Source organism: Dipodomys ordii, unplaced genomic scaffold (genome assembly GCF_000151885.1).
Source record: "Dipodomys ordii isolate 6190 unplaced genomic scaffold, Dord_2.0 Scaffold79, whole genome shotgun sequence".
NCBI classification, from domain to species: domain Eukaryota; kingdom Metazoa; phylum Chordata; class Mammalia; order Rodentia; family Heteromyidae; genus Dipodomys; species Dipodomys ordii.
This window is the reverse complement of record NW_012267295.1, coordinates 3,564,162-3,577,676: the sequence shown is the minus strand read 5'-3', so window position 1 is coordinate 3,577,676 and position 13,515 is coordinate 3,564,162. Positions and strand designations below refer to the sequence as shown.

General features: G+C 65.5%; 3 protein-coding genes across 3 annotated transcripts in view; 1 reads left to right on the top strand and 2 right to left on the bottom strand.

The window, feature by feature from the left end:
• The window catches only part of Pick1 (protein interacting with PRKCA 1), a 17,135-nt gene extending 12,215 nt beyond the window's left edge, over nucleotides 1-4,920 (top strand). Inside the window, exons 6-12 of the mRNA XM_013024796.1 lie at nucleotides 1,267-1,320; nucleotides 1,592-1,654; nucleotides 2,200-2,333; nucleotides 2,660-2,752; nucleotides 3,316-3,366; nucleotides 3,808-3,952; nucleotides 4,206-4,920. Coding sequence (XP_012880250.1) covers nucleotides 1,267-1,320; nucleotides 1,592-1,654; nucleotides 2,200-2,333; nucleotides 2,660-2,752; nucleotides 3,316-3,366; nucleotides 3,808-3,952; nucleotides 4,206-4,474 — 809 coding nt within the window. The 3' untranslated portion in view covers nucleotides 4,475-4,920. The remainder of the gene's footprint in view (nucleotides 1-1,266; nucleotides 1,321-1,591; nucleotides 1,655-2,199; nucleotides 2,334-2,659; nucleotides 2,753-3,315; nucleotides 3,367-3,807; nucleotides 3,953-4,205) is intronic.
• A 1,063-nt stretch (nucleotides 4,921-5,983) lies between these two features.
• Slc16a8 (solute carrier family 16 (monocarboxylate transporter), member 8) lies at nucleotides 5,984-9,572 on the bottom strand. Its single transcript, XM_013024795.1, has 4 exons — nucleotides 9,361-9,572; nucleotides 9,031-9,174; nucleotides 7,891-8,715; nucleotides 5,984-6,315 (listed from the first exon to the last, which is right to left on the bottom strand). Exons 1-4 carry the CDS (start codon nucleotides 9,569-9,571, stop codon nucleotides 5,984-5,986), a joined length of 1,512 nt encoding a protein of 503 aa, XP_012880249.1. The 5' UTR covers nucleotide 9,572.
• A 1,663-nt stretch (nucleotides 9,573-11,235) lies between these two features.
• Baiap2l2 (BAI1-associated protein 2-like 2) overlaps nucleotides 11,236-13,515 on the bottom strand; it is a 14,765-nt gene continuing 12,485 nt past the window's right edge. The window contains exons 8-11 of the mRNA XM_013024794.1: nucleotides 12,713-12,847; nucleotides 12,254-12,461; nucleotides 11,767-11,810; nucleotides 11,236-11,607 (exon numbers count right to left, since the gene is read on the bottom strand). Of these exons, the coding sequence (XP_012880248.1) occupies nucleotides 11,532-11,607; nucleotides 11,767-11,810; nucleotides 12,254-12,461; nucleotides 12,713-12,847 (463 nt within the window). The 3' untranslated portion in view covers nucleotides 11,236-11,531. The remainder of the gene's footprint in view (nucleotides 11,608-11,766; nucleotides 11,811-12,253; nucleotides 12,462-12,712; nucleotides 12,848-13,515) is intronic.

The following is a 13,515-nucleotide window of genomic DNA, read 5'->3' as shown; positions in this document are numbered from 1 at the left end:
CGCTCTACCACTTGAGCCACAGCGCCACTTCGGCTTTTTTCTTTTTGCTTATGTGGTGCTGAGGAATTGAACCCAGGGCCTCATGCATGCAAGGCAAGCTCTCTACCACTGAGCCACCTTCCCAGCCCCTGCCCAGCCCTTGCATGCACCTCTAGTGCAGCCCTCACCGGGTGCTGGCACTGTTCCCATACTCTTGCCTCAGCTCTGTCCTTGTCCAGGAGGTGGCGCTGCCGCCCTTGGTTCCTGCCGTGTGCAGGCGCACTCACACATGCTCAGACACACGTGCGCACGTTATCTCCCTGGGGAGGCCAGTAGAGCACGCGTGCTGCGCCTACCTCACCAAACCCAAGCTTATAAATAGACTCGCTGTGCCCTGTACGCGGAGGGAGATATAAATACCTATATAAATTGTAGGCTCAGCCGGGCACGCTGGGCCTTATTGGCTGGGGAGGTGGGGGCGGGGCCTGAGCGTGTTCCAAATGGGGTAGCAAAGTGGCGGCTGCTATTTTTGTCCTGGTGTCTGTGAATCCTGTTACTGTAGTGGCCATGCATCGAGATGAAATTGGAACTGGCTGTTGTGTTTTTCCCCCCCCAAAACCTTGCAATTTCACCAGCTGTAAATAGAGTTTCTAAAACTGAAGCTGTCATGATGTCCCGTGACCCAGCTAAAAACTGCACAACACTTGCGTGGCCGTGCGCTTGGCTGGAGGGAGCCGGGCCCTAGAGACTGCAGGGTGGCAGGGCCTCCTGACGATGCCATGGTGCTCCCTTTCCCCTTACACCCGCCCTGCCCGCCCGCGGCCCCGGCCTCTGCCACACCCTCTCCCATGGCCGCTCACTGCCACGCCCCTGCCTCGCGTCTTTCTGGCCCTGGACACCCAAGGACAGGGCTCTGGACCTCCATGCCGTGGTAGCTCCCGGCAGAGTTGAGTAAACCCGTATGAAGCAGTGCTGCGGTGAGGACTCGCACGCGCCTCTCTGGTCCATCGCTGGCACCTCCCTGGCCCCCTCAGGCTGTGTAGGACGTGTGGGGCATCTTGGCTGTGGCTGGGACTCTGGGGTCCGCCCCTGGGGTTGTCCCTTCTGGCCTTGGGTCCCTTGAGAATGCTGATGCATCCCAGCCAGCCCACCTCCCCACTCATTTCACTGGGCATGCTCAGCTTTTGACACACTCCTGAGCCCAGCTGTAAGGGGCCAGCACGCCCTTTCCCCGCCGCGACGGTCCTTCCTGCTCTTCCCCGGCTCACCTCCTCTCCCTCCCGACAGATGGGCTCGTGAAGAGGCTGGAGGAGCTAGAGAGGACTGCAGAGCTGTACAGAGGTGGGTGGGTGGTGACCCAGCCTGGGCCAGGCAGTGCCAGTGTTGCCCAGTGCTGGCTCTGCCTCAGGAGCTTTGCCCCACAGAGGGCAGCCGTGGGGCTGTGGGAAGTGACTGTGGGCCTGGGGTCCAGTGAGGCCCTGGGGGTGGGGGGCGGAGGCAGGGTTGAGGCCCTGGGGGTGGGGGGCGGAGGCAGGGTTGAGGACCTGGGGGAAGGGAGGGGGTGGGGGTGGTGTGCCCCTGCCCATCCTGTCTTACTGGGTGTCTCCCACAGGGATGACAGAACACACCAAGAACCTCCTGCGGGCTTTTTACGAGCTGTCCCAGACACACCGGGGTAATGGCACCCCAAGCCTACCATGTGGCCCCAGGCCAGTTGCACCCCTGTCGGGGCTCAGCTCCCCCCCCCACCGCCCACCCAGTGGCAGGCCCTTCCCTGGCACGCTGGCCGCATGCGTGCTGAGACCGCCAGCCAGGTGCCAGGGTGGTACGGTGGGGACCAGGAGGGCATCGGGGGCCACCCCACCCCTCACACGGCCACGTTTGCGTGGCCTTCCTCATTTGGGGACGCATTCATGTCCCCCAAGTCCTGTGGCTGGGCCGGACAGCCACAGGGAGCCCCGTTCTTGAGGGGAGAGGAAGCCCAGGCTGGAAGTAGCCACGGCCTTTTTGAGGGGCGGAGCAGCCTGGGACAGCTTGCTGGGGTCTGGAGGGCAGCTTCCGGGCAAGGCTGTGGTCTCCTCTGTCCACATCGCCACATGTCCCCATGGATGTAGACCCCCATGCTGACCTGTCCCCCAGCCTGTCAGGCCCCCGCAAACCCCTGGCTTCTCCATTAGGGGGTCAAGTAGGGGCAGCCTTCAAGGCAAACTTGTCATGCAGCCTTTGGGGACGTGTTCTCTGTGATTGGGGTACGGGAGCCCCAGCCAGCAGCCAGCGAGGCTTTTGTGAAGTTTGCCGACGCCCACCGAAGCATTGAGAAGTTTGGCATTCGGCTACTGAAAACCATCAAGCCGGTGGGTCCCGTCGAGCGCATGCGTCGAGTGTGTCCATCTTCCGAGGGAGGGGAAGGCCGAGTGGTGTGCAGGGCAGAGTCCTGTGCTGCAGGCCAGGTGCGAGGTGGCGGTTGTGGCTTAATCACCCACATGTCGCCACCGGTGGGCCCTGCACCACCTGGGCGCGGTGCCAGCGCTGTCCTGCCACTGGGGCACTGCTTGCCTTTTCCCTCAACGAGACACGGGCATGGCTGGCAGGCGCACCTTTGGCTGACAGCTCGCATCCGTCCGTGGGTCCCCTGGCCACGCACGTCTGTGACGTCTGAGCGGGCCTCCCTCCCTCCCAGATGCTGACAGACCTGAACACGTACCTCCACAAAGCCATCCCCGACACGCGCCTCACCATCAAGAAGTACCTGGACGTGAAGTTTGAGTACCTGGTGAGTGGGCTGCGGGCTGAGCCCTCCACGCAGCTGGCCTGTGGCCGCCAGCCACACGGGGAGGCAGGGGTGGGGGTGGGGGGCCAGAGGCCAGATCTGCTCTCTCACGCACAGCCCCTTAGGGGTCTCGTCAAAAAGTGATCGCCGTAAGGCGTTGATGAGTCCTGGAGCCCTGTTGTGTGGTCTTAGGAGCTAAGGGAATGCCGTGCCGTGCCCCCGGGCACCCTTTGCGCTAGGCGCCTCAAACCGGCCAAGGGGCTTCCCAGGACAGCTGTGGTGGCCATGGAATCCCTAACACCCCCCCCCTTTGTGTTTGGCTATGCTGGGTGTGTTCTGCCACCTCCTTGGGCCTCCAGAGCATCTCTTAGGGGTTGGATGCCCTCACCCACCTGCTGCACCCTCCCTGGGCCTCCCTGTGCACTTGAGCTCTCTTGAGTGGTACCCAGCATGGCTGCTGCCCTCTGGATAGGCCAGGCTTCCTGGGTGGCCAGGGGGCAGCTGGGACATGCGGATGGCCATCCAGGAGCCCAGCCACTGACTGCCTGGCCGCCTCTGCCCCACAGTCATACTGCCTGAAGGTGAAGGAGATGGATGACGAGGAATACAGCTGCATCGTGAGTCCGCAGGGTGAAGGCCCCGCTGACGTGGGGGATTCTGGGGAAGATCCCGGGACCTTCTTGGTCTGCAAGGAATCTGGCTGAGATCAGGCCAGCCTAGGGGCACCTGGAACCTGGCTGAACTCTTGTTCGTGTAGTTGGAGGCACTCCATGATCCCCCAGCCTCTGGGCTTCAGTGCTGGCTAGCTTCCCCCGAGGCCCTCCCCGGGCTGTCCTGGGAGCCCCAAGTCCGCAAGGCTCCTGCAGGGGGAGCCACCCCATCACCCATCATGTGCCTTCCTGTCCTTTTTGCTCTCAGGATGGTCCTAAGGCCAGTGTTCATTTATTTAATACCATTGTAATGGGCTCAGTGTGGTGCCCTGTGAGCTGGGCCCGCCCCGCAGCCTTCCTGCTCCCCACCCCCATTCTGTCCTGACCCCAATGTGTCCCCTGTCCCAGGCCCTGGGGGAGCCCCTGTACCGAGTGAGCACCGGCAACTATGAGTACCGGCTGATCCTGCGCTGCCGCCAGGAGGCGCGCGCGCGCTTCTCCCAGATGCGCAAGGATGTGCTGGAGAAGATGGAGCTGCTGGACCAGAAGCACGGTGAGGGCCGCGAGCCAGCCTTTCCTGGGCTAGAGGTGGGAAAACAGCCCAAGGGGGGTAAAGTCTCCCCAAGGTCCCAGGGCCAGGGACTGGCAGGAGCTCATCCCCTTCCCATGTCCCGCCCTGGAGCCGCAGGTGGGGCGTAGGCCGCGCCCACCTCTGCCTCTACCCAGGCCAGGGCCAGGGAGGTGCCCGGGTAGGAAGACCGGAGAGGGGGTCCTGCAGCCACCTGAATGCCTTCGCCCCACCCCAGTCCAGGACATCGTGTTCCAGCTGCAGCGCTTCGTCTCCACCATGTCCAAGTACTATAATGACTGCTACGCCGTGCTGCGCGACGCCGACGTCTTCCCCATCGAGGTGGACCTGGCGCACACCTCGCTGGCCTACGGCCCCGACCAGGGCGAGCTCACCGATGGCGAGGATGAGGAGGACGAGGACACGGCCCAGGCCCCCCAGCAGCCCCGGGAGACGCGCGGGGCCGCCGGGCCTCTGGACAAGGGCGGAAGCTGGTGTGACTCCTGAGCGCTCCATGGGTCGGGCAGGGCAGTGGGAGGACCCCGCGGGAGGGGCAGCGGCTCTCCGCAGGGCAGGGCAGGGCAGGGCAGGGCAGGGCGGCATAAAGGCCTGCTGGCTCGGCTTGGGGCGCCTGCCTCCCTGCTCCTCTGTCCTCGCACAGCGAATCCGGGCTCCTGCCCAGGACAAGCCCCAGGGCCTCAGCCTGGGCCCTGGACGCCGGCCCTCACCCTTCCCACCTCCCCGGCCCGGCCTCAGGAAGGACAGGGCAGCGAGGAAGAGGGGCTGGGCCCGAGGTGCCGCTCCGTGTGCTCCGGCCTGCTGCGAGCGGGGCGGGTGGACGGCCAGGCTGGCCAGCCTCTCACGCACACCTCCAAGGCCTTTATTTATTTTGTTACTGGGCTCAGTCACTTCTGGAGAGGGCTGGGCACCGGGCTTCATTGAATAAACTCAAACCCAGATAGCCCGGCTCCGCGCAGTGGCCTCAGCCCCTCCCTCGCTCCCTCCCTGAGCAAGGGGGAGGGCACACCCCCCTCCTGTGAGTCTCACAGCCCCCTGGGGAGTGGCACCAGCTGCTGGGACAGGAGACCCCAAGAAGCCACGTGCTCAAGGCAGAGTGGGATCCGAACTCAGAACCCAAAGCCTTGTCACCTGACCCTACGAACCCATCTGGGCTGGATGTGGGAGAGATCTTTATCTGAGGTGGGCAGACACAGGGCCAGGGGCTCAGCCCCAGCTGCACCTGTACCCTCCGCCAGGGCCACAGGGCAGCTCTGGAGATGCCGCCCTGGGCTGTCCCAGGCCCTCTGCTCCTGCCAGAGAGAATGCGGGTGTCCTGTGGGGGAAAGGAGCAGAGTCCAAAATGGAGAAGCAGGCTTCTGCCTGGCAGCTGTAGACACGTGCTTCCGGGCAGGCTCGTAGTGGGGAGGGCTGGGCTGGCTGCGGGAGCTGCAGGCATCCCTGGAGTATACCCACTGGAGAACAGGTGCCGGGCATGGTGCTGAGCACCTGGCTCCCACATGCTCCCCCAGTGTTTCTCTTCAACCTGCCTGGGTGCGAAGGAGGCCTGGTCCCAAGTCAGACCACGGTCACGCACCCTTCTTTTTTTTTTTGAGGGGGGGGTCTGGTCATGGGGCCTGAACTCTGGGCCTGAGCACTGTTCCTCAGCTCTTCAGCTCAAGGCGAGTGCTCTACCACTTGAGCCACAGCGCCACCTCTGGCCTTTTCTGCTTATGTGGTGCAGCCTTCTTTCTTATCCAGAAGTGATCCCCCCTCCCCAGCCCCCCCTTCCCAGGGGGAGGGGCTGCCGATGCTGGAGGAGTCAGAAGCAATGTCTTTCAGCTGAGCTTTTATGAACTCGGGTTCCTGAGCATCCACCTTCCTCGAGGGGGGGGGAGCGCCTTGGGAGGATGGCCAAGGGGTCGACGAAGCCCACAGGTCTCCAGGAAGGACCGTTTGGCCAGGACCTCTGAGTGGGGAGCCACCTTCCCAAGCCCAGGGGCCAGCCCACCCAGCGCACTACACACACTCCTCATGGCCGGGCCTGGGCTCTGCCTCCGCCTCCAGTTCCGGGGACCCAGCGAGGGGGCTCAGCATCTCCAGTGCCTCCAGCCTGCTGGGCATCTCAGTGCTGGCAGGTGGTGGGTCAGAGTCCCCTTCAGCCTCCACCTCAGCCTCCTCCGTGTCACTGGCTCTGCCCTCGGAGGCTGGGCTGGCCGGGGCATCCTGAGAGCGGCGGCGGCGGAGGCAGCAGAAGGTGGCAGCTGCCATGAAGATTCCAGCCAGGGCCACCTCGGAGCCGGCCAGGTAGAAGATGATCGCGTAGTTCTTCAGTGCATCCACCAGGCGGCCTGGGAGGGGTGGTGCAGAGAGGTCAGGGGCCTGCCAGGGTTGGACCCCTCACCTGCAGATATGGGGTGCTCCTGATTTCGTAGGGTACACTGGTGACATTTCCTTGTCTATTTCTGTCTTGGGGAAACCTCACACGGATTCTGCCATTTGGGGCATCGTTGGTGATGTGAGGCTTTTGGTCAGGCAGCTCTTCAACGTGTGAAAGCCGCCGCACCCCCATTCACGCTCACAGTGGCCTGTGCCTGCCCGGCCTGTCCCGCCCTCCCGCCTGGCCGGCCTGTCCCGCCTGTCCTGCCCGGCCTGTCCCGCCTACCCGGCACTGTCCCTCAGCTCTTCAGCTCAAGGCGAGCGCTCTACCACTTGAGCCACAGCGCCACTTCTCTTTCTGTGTCTACCATCCTCCTGCCTCTCCCAGGGGGGCATGTGCACCCCGCACTGAACTCTGCACACGCTGGAGACAGACCTCAGCCCCTCACCTCAAACAGGACCCACTTCCTCCTCTTTCCTGAGGTTTCCCATCAGGTGCACACGTCCCTTCGTGCTTGGGACCATTCCCCCCCCTTCCCCCTCCCTCCCTCCCTCCCTCCCTCTCTCCCCTCCTTACCCCCCTCCTCTTTTACTGGGGAGCACATAGGACCTTATTCATGCTAAGCAGGCATTTTCCCAGTTCCTGGAAGTCACTTACCTGTAAATATTTTCCCCTAGGGTGTAGTTCCCCCTGGGGCTTTGCCCTCTCTCTAGGGACATTCTTATGGCTGCCCAAGCCAAGCTGTGGTCTCTGGGGCGGTCCCTGGTATCCCCGAGCCAGCCTCTAAGGGACACGGCCCTACGCATCCTGGATCCAGTCAGCTGTGGCTGCCTGTCCCTCCCCCACGCAACCCTGAGGGCTATGACACACCGCCATTCAGCCTGCAGCCATTCAGCCTGCAGCCTGGCCACCTGAGCCTGACCGCGCTCAGGCTCTGTTGTTTCACAGTAAGCAGCAACTCAGGCACACCCGTGTCCCCCATCTCCACCTTTCCAATTTTAGGTCCCTAAGCAGATCCCGTGTCTCCTCATACTGTGCCTTTCCCATTGGGATGCCCTCCCTGCCCTGAAAAGAGCGTGCCAGCAGTGGTGTGTGCAGGGAGAAGGGCACCAGGGCCTTTCTTCCCCAGCTGCCCATTGAACACCCCCACTTTGCTTGGAGCCCCCCGGGTTGACCCCCAAAGACACAGTCCCCGCCTTGTTGTGTGTGTGTGGAAGGGGCGGGGCAGGGGGGAGAGGAAGGAAGACACCAAAACATCGATACACTTTCAAGGTGTGGGCAGATCATGCTCTAACTCTAGGCCCACAGGTGTGCAAAACCTCCCGTGCCTGCTTCCTGTTCACCCCCACTTCACAAGGCCTTTGTGCCAACTGCTTGGGATGGCCCAGCGGGCCCACGCTATCTGTTCGTTTTTTCCTGGCATTTCCGTGGCTTTTCCATCTACACCCAGACTGTGCCTCAGGGAGGGGCTACGGACCGTGAAGGGGGCCCTGTCCGTCCCATCAAATGCTGCCCGGGGCAGGGAGGGGCTTCCCTTGGGGCGCACCGGCGGAGGGCGGTCCGATGAGCACGGCCACGGCCTCCACGAGCAGCACCAGGCCGAGCGCGCTGGGGAAGCGGGGCGCCCCCACGGTGGCCATGAGCACCTCGAACTGCAGCGCGCCCACCATGCCGTAGGAGAGGCCGAAGGCCACGCAGAAGGCCACGAGGGTGCCGTAGGAGCGGGCGTGCGCGCTGCTCAGGTCGGTGAGCCCGTTGGCGAGCAGGGCCAGGCTGAAGAGGTAGGGCACGTGGGGTCGCAGGCGCGCCAGGCCCGCCAGGGCCCCGCACGCCGGCCGCGCCACGATGTCCACGAAGCCCACGATGGACAGCAGGAAGGCGGCCTCGGCGTCGGGCACGCCCGAGTCCTTGGCGTAGTTCACCAGCAGGATGGCGGGCACGAAGAGGCCGAGCGCCATCAGGAACTTGGTGACCACGTACACGAGGAAGGCGCGGTCGGTGCACACGGCCACGTCCAGCAGGCGGCGGCGCGGGGCCCGGCCGGCAGGGGGCGCCGCGCGCGGGCGCGGCCCGGTGCCGTCCGCCGCCTCCGCCTCCTCCCCGCGCGCGTGCCCGACGCGGGGCGCGCGCGCGGGGCCCGGCGGCCGCATGACGGCCCCGCAGGCGCAGCAATGCAGCAGGAGGCCGCCGAACAGCAGGAAGCCGCCGCGCCAGCCGAAGCGCTCGAGCAGCAGCTGGCCGAGCGGCGACAGCGCCGACAGGAACACCGGGCTGCCCGCCGCCGCCAGCCCGTTGGCCAGAGGGCGCCGGCGCTCGAAGTACAGCCCCAGCATGATGAGCGACGGCTGGAAGTTGAGGGCCAGGCCCAGGCCTGCGGGGAGGGCGGGGCCGGGGCCTGAGTGCGGGACGGGACGGGGCGGACGGGGCAGATCGGGAGGATCGCGGAGGACCCAGAGGATTGGGGAGGATGGGGGAGGACGAGGAGGGTCGGAGAGGACAGGGAGGACCGTGGGGTGAGGAAGACCAGGAACGGTCCGGGAGGACGGAGAGGATTTGGGAGGACCAGGGAGGCTAGGGGAGGACGGAGAGGACAGAGAGGATCGGGGAGGACGGGGGAGGATGGGGCTGACGGGGAGGACAGGGGACCCCCGCCCGGCCCGCGCCGCCCCGGCCGCACCCGGCTCACCCGTGAGCACCCCGGCCGTCAGGTAGAGCTCCAGGAGGCGCGTGGCGAAGGAGGCCAGGGTGAGGCCCGCCGACGCCAGCAGCCCGCCCACCAGCATCACCGGGCGGCAGCCGAAGCGGGTCACGAGGATGCTGGACACGGGGCCTGCGTGCGGGACGGGGTCACCCGCGGGGCCGCGCCTCCCTCCCGAGAGCGCCGACGGCGGGGGAGGCGGGGGATCCCCGTCCATCTACCCGCGCGGACACCGCGCCCCGCCCCGGCCCCCGGGGGCGCAGGGAGCACACGGCCCCCCTTCCGGCCTCAGTTTCCCCCGCGGGTAAAGCCGCTGACCCGTGCCGTAGAGCATGGCCAGCATGATGGACGACACCCAGGCCGTGTCGCTGTAACCCGCGCCGAAGTCGCGCATGAGCGCGCGGAAGAAGACGCTGACGGCCTTGGGGAAGGCGTAGGCGAAGCCGGTGATCACGAAGCAGGCGGCCAGCACCACCCAGCCCCAGCCGCCGTCGGGAGGGCCCGCGCCCCGCCGCGGCCCAGCGCCCATCGCCGCCAACTCTGCTGGGGAAAAGGAGGGGGCCGCAAGGAGAGACCGGGGCTGGAGGTGGCAGGGGGTGGGGGTGGAGATGCAGAACTGCAAGGGGAAACTGAGGCCCAGGACTGACTACCCTCCAGAGCCTGGCTTAGGTAGTGGAAGCAGGAGGGGAAGTCAAGGGAGGAGGTGTACCCCGGTACCCCGAGTCTCCCCCACCTGTGGAGGCTGTGAGGGGTCGGGCGCAGCTCCCAGTGGGGCCTACTTGAGACCGGACTTCAGGACCGCTCCTTCTAGGGCGCTGCTCCTCTCAGGACCTAGTGATGGCAGGAGCAGCATGGGTGAGGGCGGGAGGCCAGCAACGCGATGTGCCCAGAGGTGGGGGGGGATTGCCAATGTCCCCACTGCACCCATGTCCCCAGAGACCCATGGGGGGGTCTCTAGACAACTGGAAATAGCAGGGCGATGCCAGCTTCCCTGGGCCCTGCCGTACTTTCCAACATCTCCTCAGGAGTGACTGAGGTGCTAAACCCTCACCACCACAGAGCGTGAAGTCTCAGAAGCCAGGGGACCCCAGGTCCAGCCATCCCTCCCCCAAGCTGCATGGCCCATCACCCCCTAGACCAGAGGAGAGGGCCGGATAGGTAGGGACCCCTGCCAGGGTACTGGGAGGGCCGCCCTCCACCCCAGGGCCCCCAGTCCCTCTGTCCACACAGTCTCACCGGCGGGCCTCCTGCTGGGGCTGGTGTGGGTAGGGATGGGGGGCTGGTTTGGGACCACCCCGCAGCCCTTGGGGTCTCCCAGCAGGGCAGTGCAAGGCCCACCGGCCCCAGGCTCTGGCCTTCTGCCCCCTCTCGCGGTGGTGTGAGGCCAGCGGCAAGGCGGGGTCCCCGGGAACCCATGCTTACCCGAGCCTGGCCGAGGGTTTGGGTGCCCGGTCCCCCATCTCCCAAGGCCGCCTCAGTCCCAGTGCAACTCCGTCCCCTTGCTTTCCCACGGCCGGCCAGGGATCAGCCGCTGGCCTGGTGCCCTCCCGGCCACCCCCCTCCCGCGGGAGTCGCGCCCCTCGCCCCACCCCTGCTAAGCAGCTTTTGCCCAGGAAGGGAGAAGGGGCTGGAGTGACCACAGCCCGGGCGGCTGGGTCTCTGCAGGGACAAGAGCCATGGAGACCCCTCTGCCTCCCGTACGGGGACCCAGGGCCCTGGCCAGAGGGTCCTGGTCTGGGGCCGGGGGCACAGCCCTGCCCTGGAGACCATGCCAGGCAAGATGGTGCCAGTCTGCCTCCCCCCCGCAACTCCCCCGCCACATTCCAGCAGGGACTCCTGGCTTCCCCGGATAAAGCTAATCCAGGACTGCGTCTGGAGCCCCGGGTGCAGAGAACAAAGGGCGCTGTGTCCCAGGCCAGCTGAGGGCACGCGGTGGTCCTGGCCGGGATGGTGCTCCACCCCTCCCTCCCTCAGGAGCAGGTGGAGATGGGGGCCGTGCAGCGTGAGGCCTCTGGGGTTCGGGATGAGGGGCGAGGGGCTGGGGGAGCGAGCACCCTGGGAACCCTCCATTCTCCATTGGGAGCCTGCACTCCAAGCCCCACTGTCCCCCCAACCCTCCATTCTCCATCGGGAATGTGCACCCCAAGCCCCACTGACCCCCAGTCAGACACCACAAGCCTACCGTTGCTTCCTTTATTTTTCCTTTACAAAAGTCCCAGGGGGAGCGCAAGGGCAGAGGTGGGGCTGGCAGGGCAGGAAGGGGGCAGGGAGCAGGAGGCCGGACCTCCCCCCACACCAGGAGAGGCCTAGCCCCTGGAAGGAAGACACTGCTGTCCCCCAAGTCCGCCTGCTGCATGCTGAAGAGCCCAGGTCCTTGCCCGGTAGCGGCTGAGGCCGGGGGCGCTGGGCATCGGCGGCTGGGCACCAGCGCCCTGCCATCTTGGATCTAAGGCGCGTGCGGCCTGGGCAGAGCTCAGGGAGGAGGCGGCTCAGCGGATGAGGGGGGCTGAGCGGTCATTGGTGACGGTGGGGCGCAGCTTCACGGTGGCAAAGGGGTTTGTGCCCCTGTGAGGGGAGGAGAGGCTGGGGTGAGACAGGGCAACTGGGCCCGCATCTGTAGCCCACCTCCCCCCTGCAAGGGGCCCCGCATCTGTAGCCCACCTCCCCCCTGCACGGGGCACCGGCTTCGCCCCACCTGCCTCCCACCCAGGGAAGGGCGCTCACCGAGGGAAGAGCTCTGGCGGGTGCTGCTCCCAGGCAGTGAGGGGCTGCAGAGAGGGGGAGGAGGGCGGGCGTGTGGGGAGGAGGGCAAGGGAGCCCCGGGGCCTCTCCACTGGGCTTTTGTTTTGCGCCAGTCCTGGGGTTTGAACTCAGGGCCTCAGCATGCTCCCTCCCCTCAGTTGTTCTTTGCCCAGGGCGAGTGCTCTACCACCTGAGCCACAGCACCACTTGTGGGTTTGTGGTGGTTAATGGTAAGTAAGAGTCTCATTGACTTTCTTGCTCCAGGTGGCTTTGAACCGCAATCCTTGGCTCTCAGCCTCCTGAGTAGCTAGGGTTACAGGCGTGAGCCACCGTGCCACCCTGGCGAGGTGGCGTCCAGCTCTGAGTTTCCAGGCTTAAGACATCTTTGGGTTCTGGAGAGGACCCGGCCTGGGCTTCCCGCCCCTCTAGGGTGCGGCCCCTGCCCACCGCCCCGGCAGCCGAGGCTCACCTTCACGTTGCTGACCGCCCCCGTGCTGCCCATGCTGCCCCTGCGGCTGCCGGGCAGAGGCGTGGGCACAGGGCTGGGGGCACGGCTGGGGACGCGGCTTGGGGTCCGGGAGCGGGACTGGCCATCCCAGTACTCGGGGGGCACCGTGGAGTTGCCCGGCTGGCCCAGGAGGTCATTGAGGCTGTGGCTTCCCCGGAGGGGGTAGGACCTGAGAGGAGGAAGCAGGGGTCCGGTGGGCTCAGTGCCACACAAACATCTGCCAGGCACTGAGCATCCCACAGCCTCCCCCCTGTATCTGGGCGGGGCCTGATCACCTAGGAAGGCCAGGGAGGGGCAGGGAGGACAGGGGAGTACACAGATAGGGGTGCCTGGCCCTGGCTGTCCAGGGTCTGTACCCCCAGGTACCTCCTCTCGTGGGCAGGGTCACCTCCCTGGGATCTGCGGCTGCCCATCAAGTACCTGGCAGGAAGCTCGTTCATCGGGTTTGGGGAGGTCATGGGGCTCGGGGGGCGCAGGGGGCTCGCAGGCGTCTCCTCCAAGGGCTTCACGTAGGCCTCAGGGAACCAGCCACTCCTGCAGGGCACAGGCGGGCCGCTGAGCCGGGAAAGCGACTCCTGGAACCCTGGCTACTCAGGAGGCTGAGCTCCGAGGATCTGGGTTTGAAGCCAGCCTGGATAGGAAAGCCCCTGAGCCTTATCTCCAGTGAACCACCGAAAGGCCAGAAGAGGAGCTGTGTCTAGAGTGGTAGAGCGCTGGCCCTGGCTGAGCAGGAGGCCCAGGGCTCAAGCCTCAGTACTGACATTGAAAACAAAAAAACCAACCCAGCTCCCGGAAGGCTCTTTTCATTTTGGTTTGGCTTTTTGGGGGGTGGGGTGGGGTGCCTGTCCTGGGCCTTGAACTTGGAGCCTGGGAGCTGTCCCTGAACGTTTTTGCTCAAGGCTGGCACCCGACCACTGGAGCCACAACTCCACTTCTGGCTTTTTGGTGCTTGATTGGAGAGAAGGGTCTCACAGACTTCCCTGCCCAGGGCTGGCTTCGAACCTCAATCCTCAGATCTCAGCCTCCTGAGTAGCTGGGATGACAGGCGTGAGCCACCAACCCTGGGTTCCTAGAGGTGCCCTGAAAGGGAGGGGCCATTTTAGCCTGGCTCACACCCATCTGCCCGGGAGCCAGAGATCTGCACAGTCTTTCCACACCCTCTCTCTCATCCCAAAGGCTCTTCAGGAACAGGTGTGGGTCAGTGGGGCCGGGGGAGGGGCCGG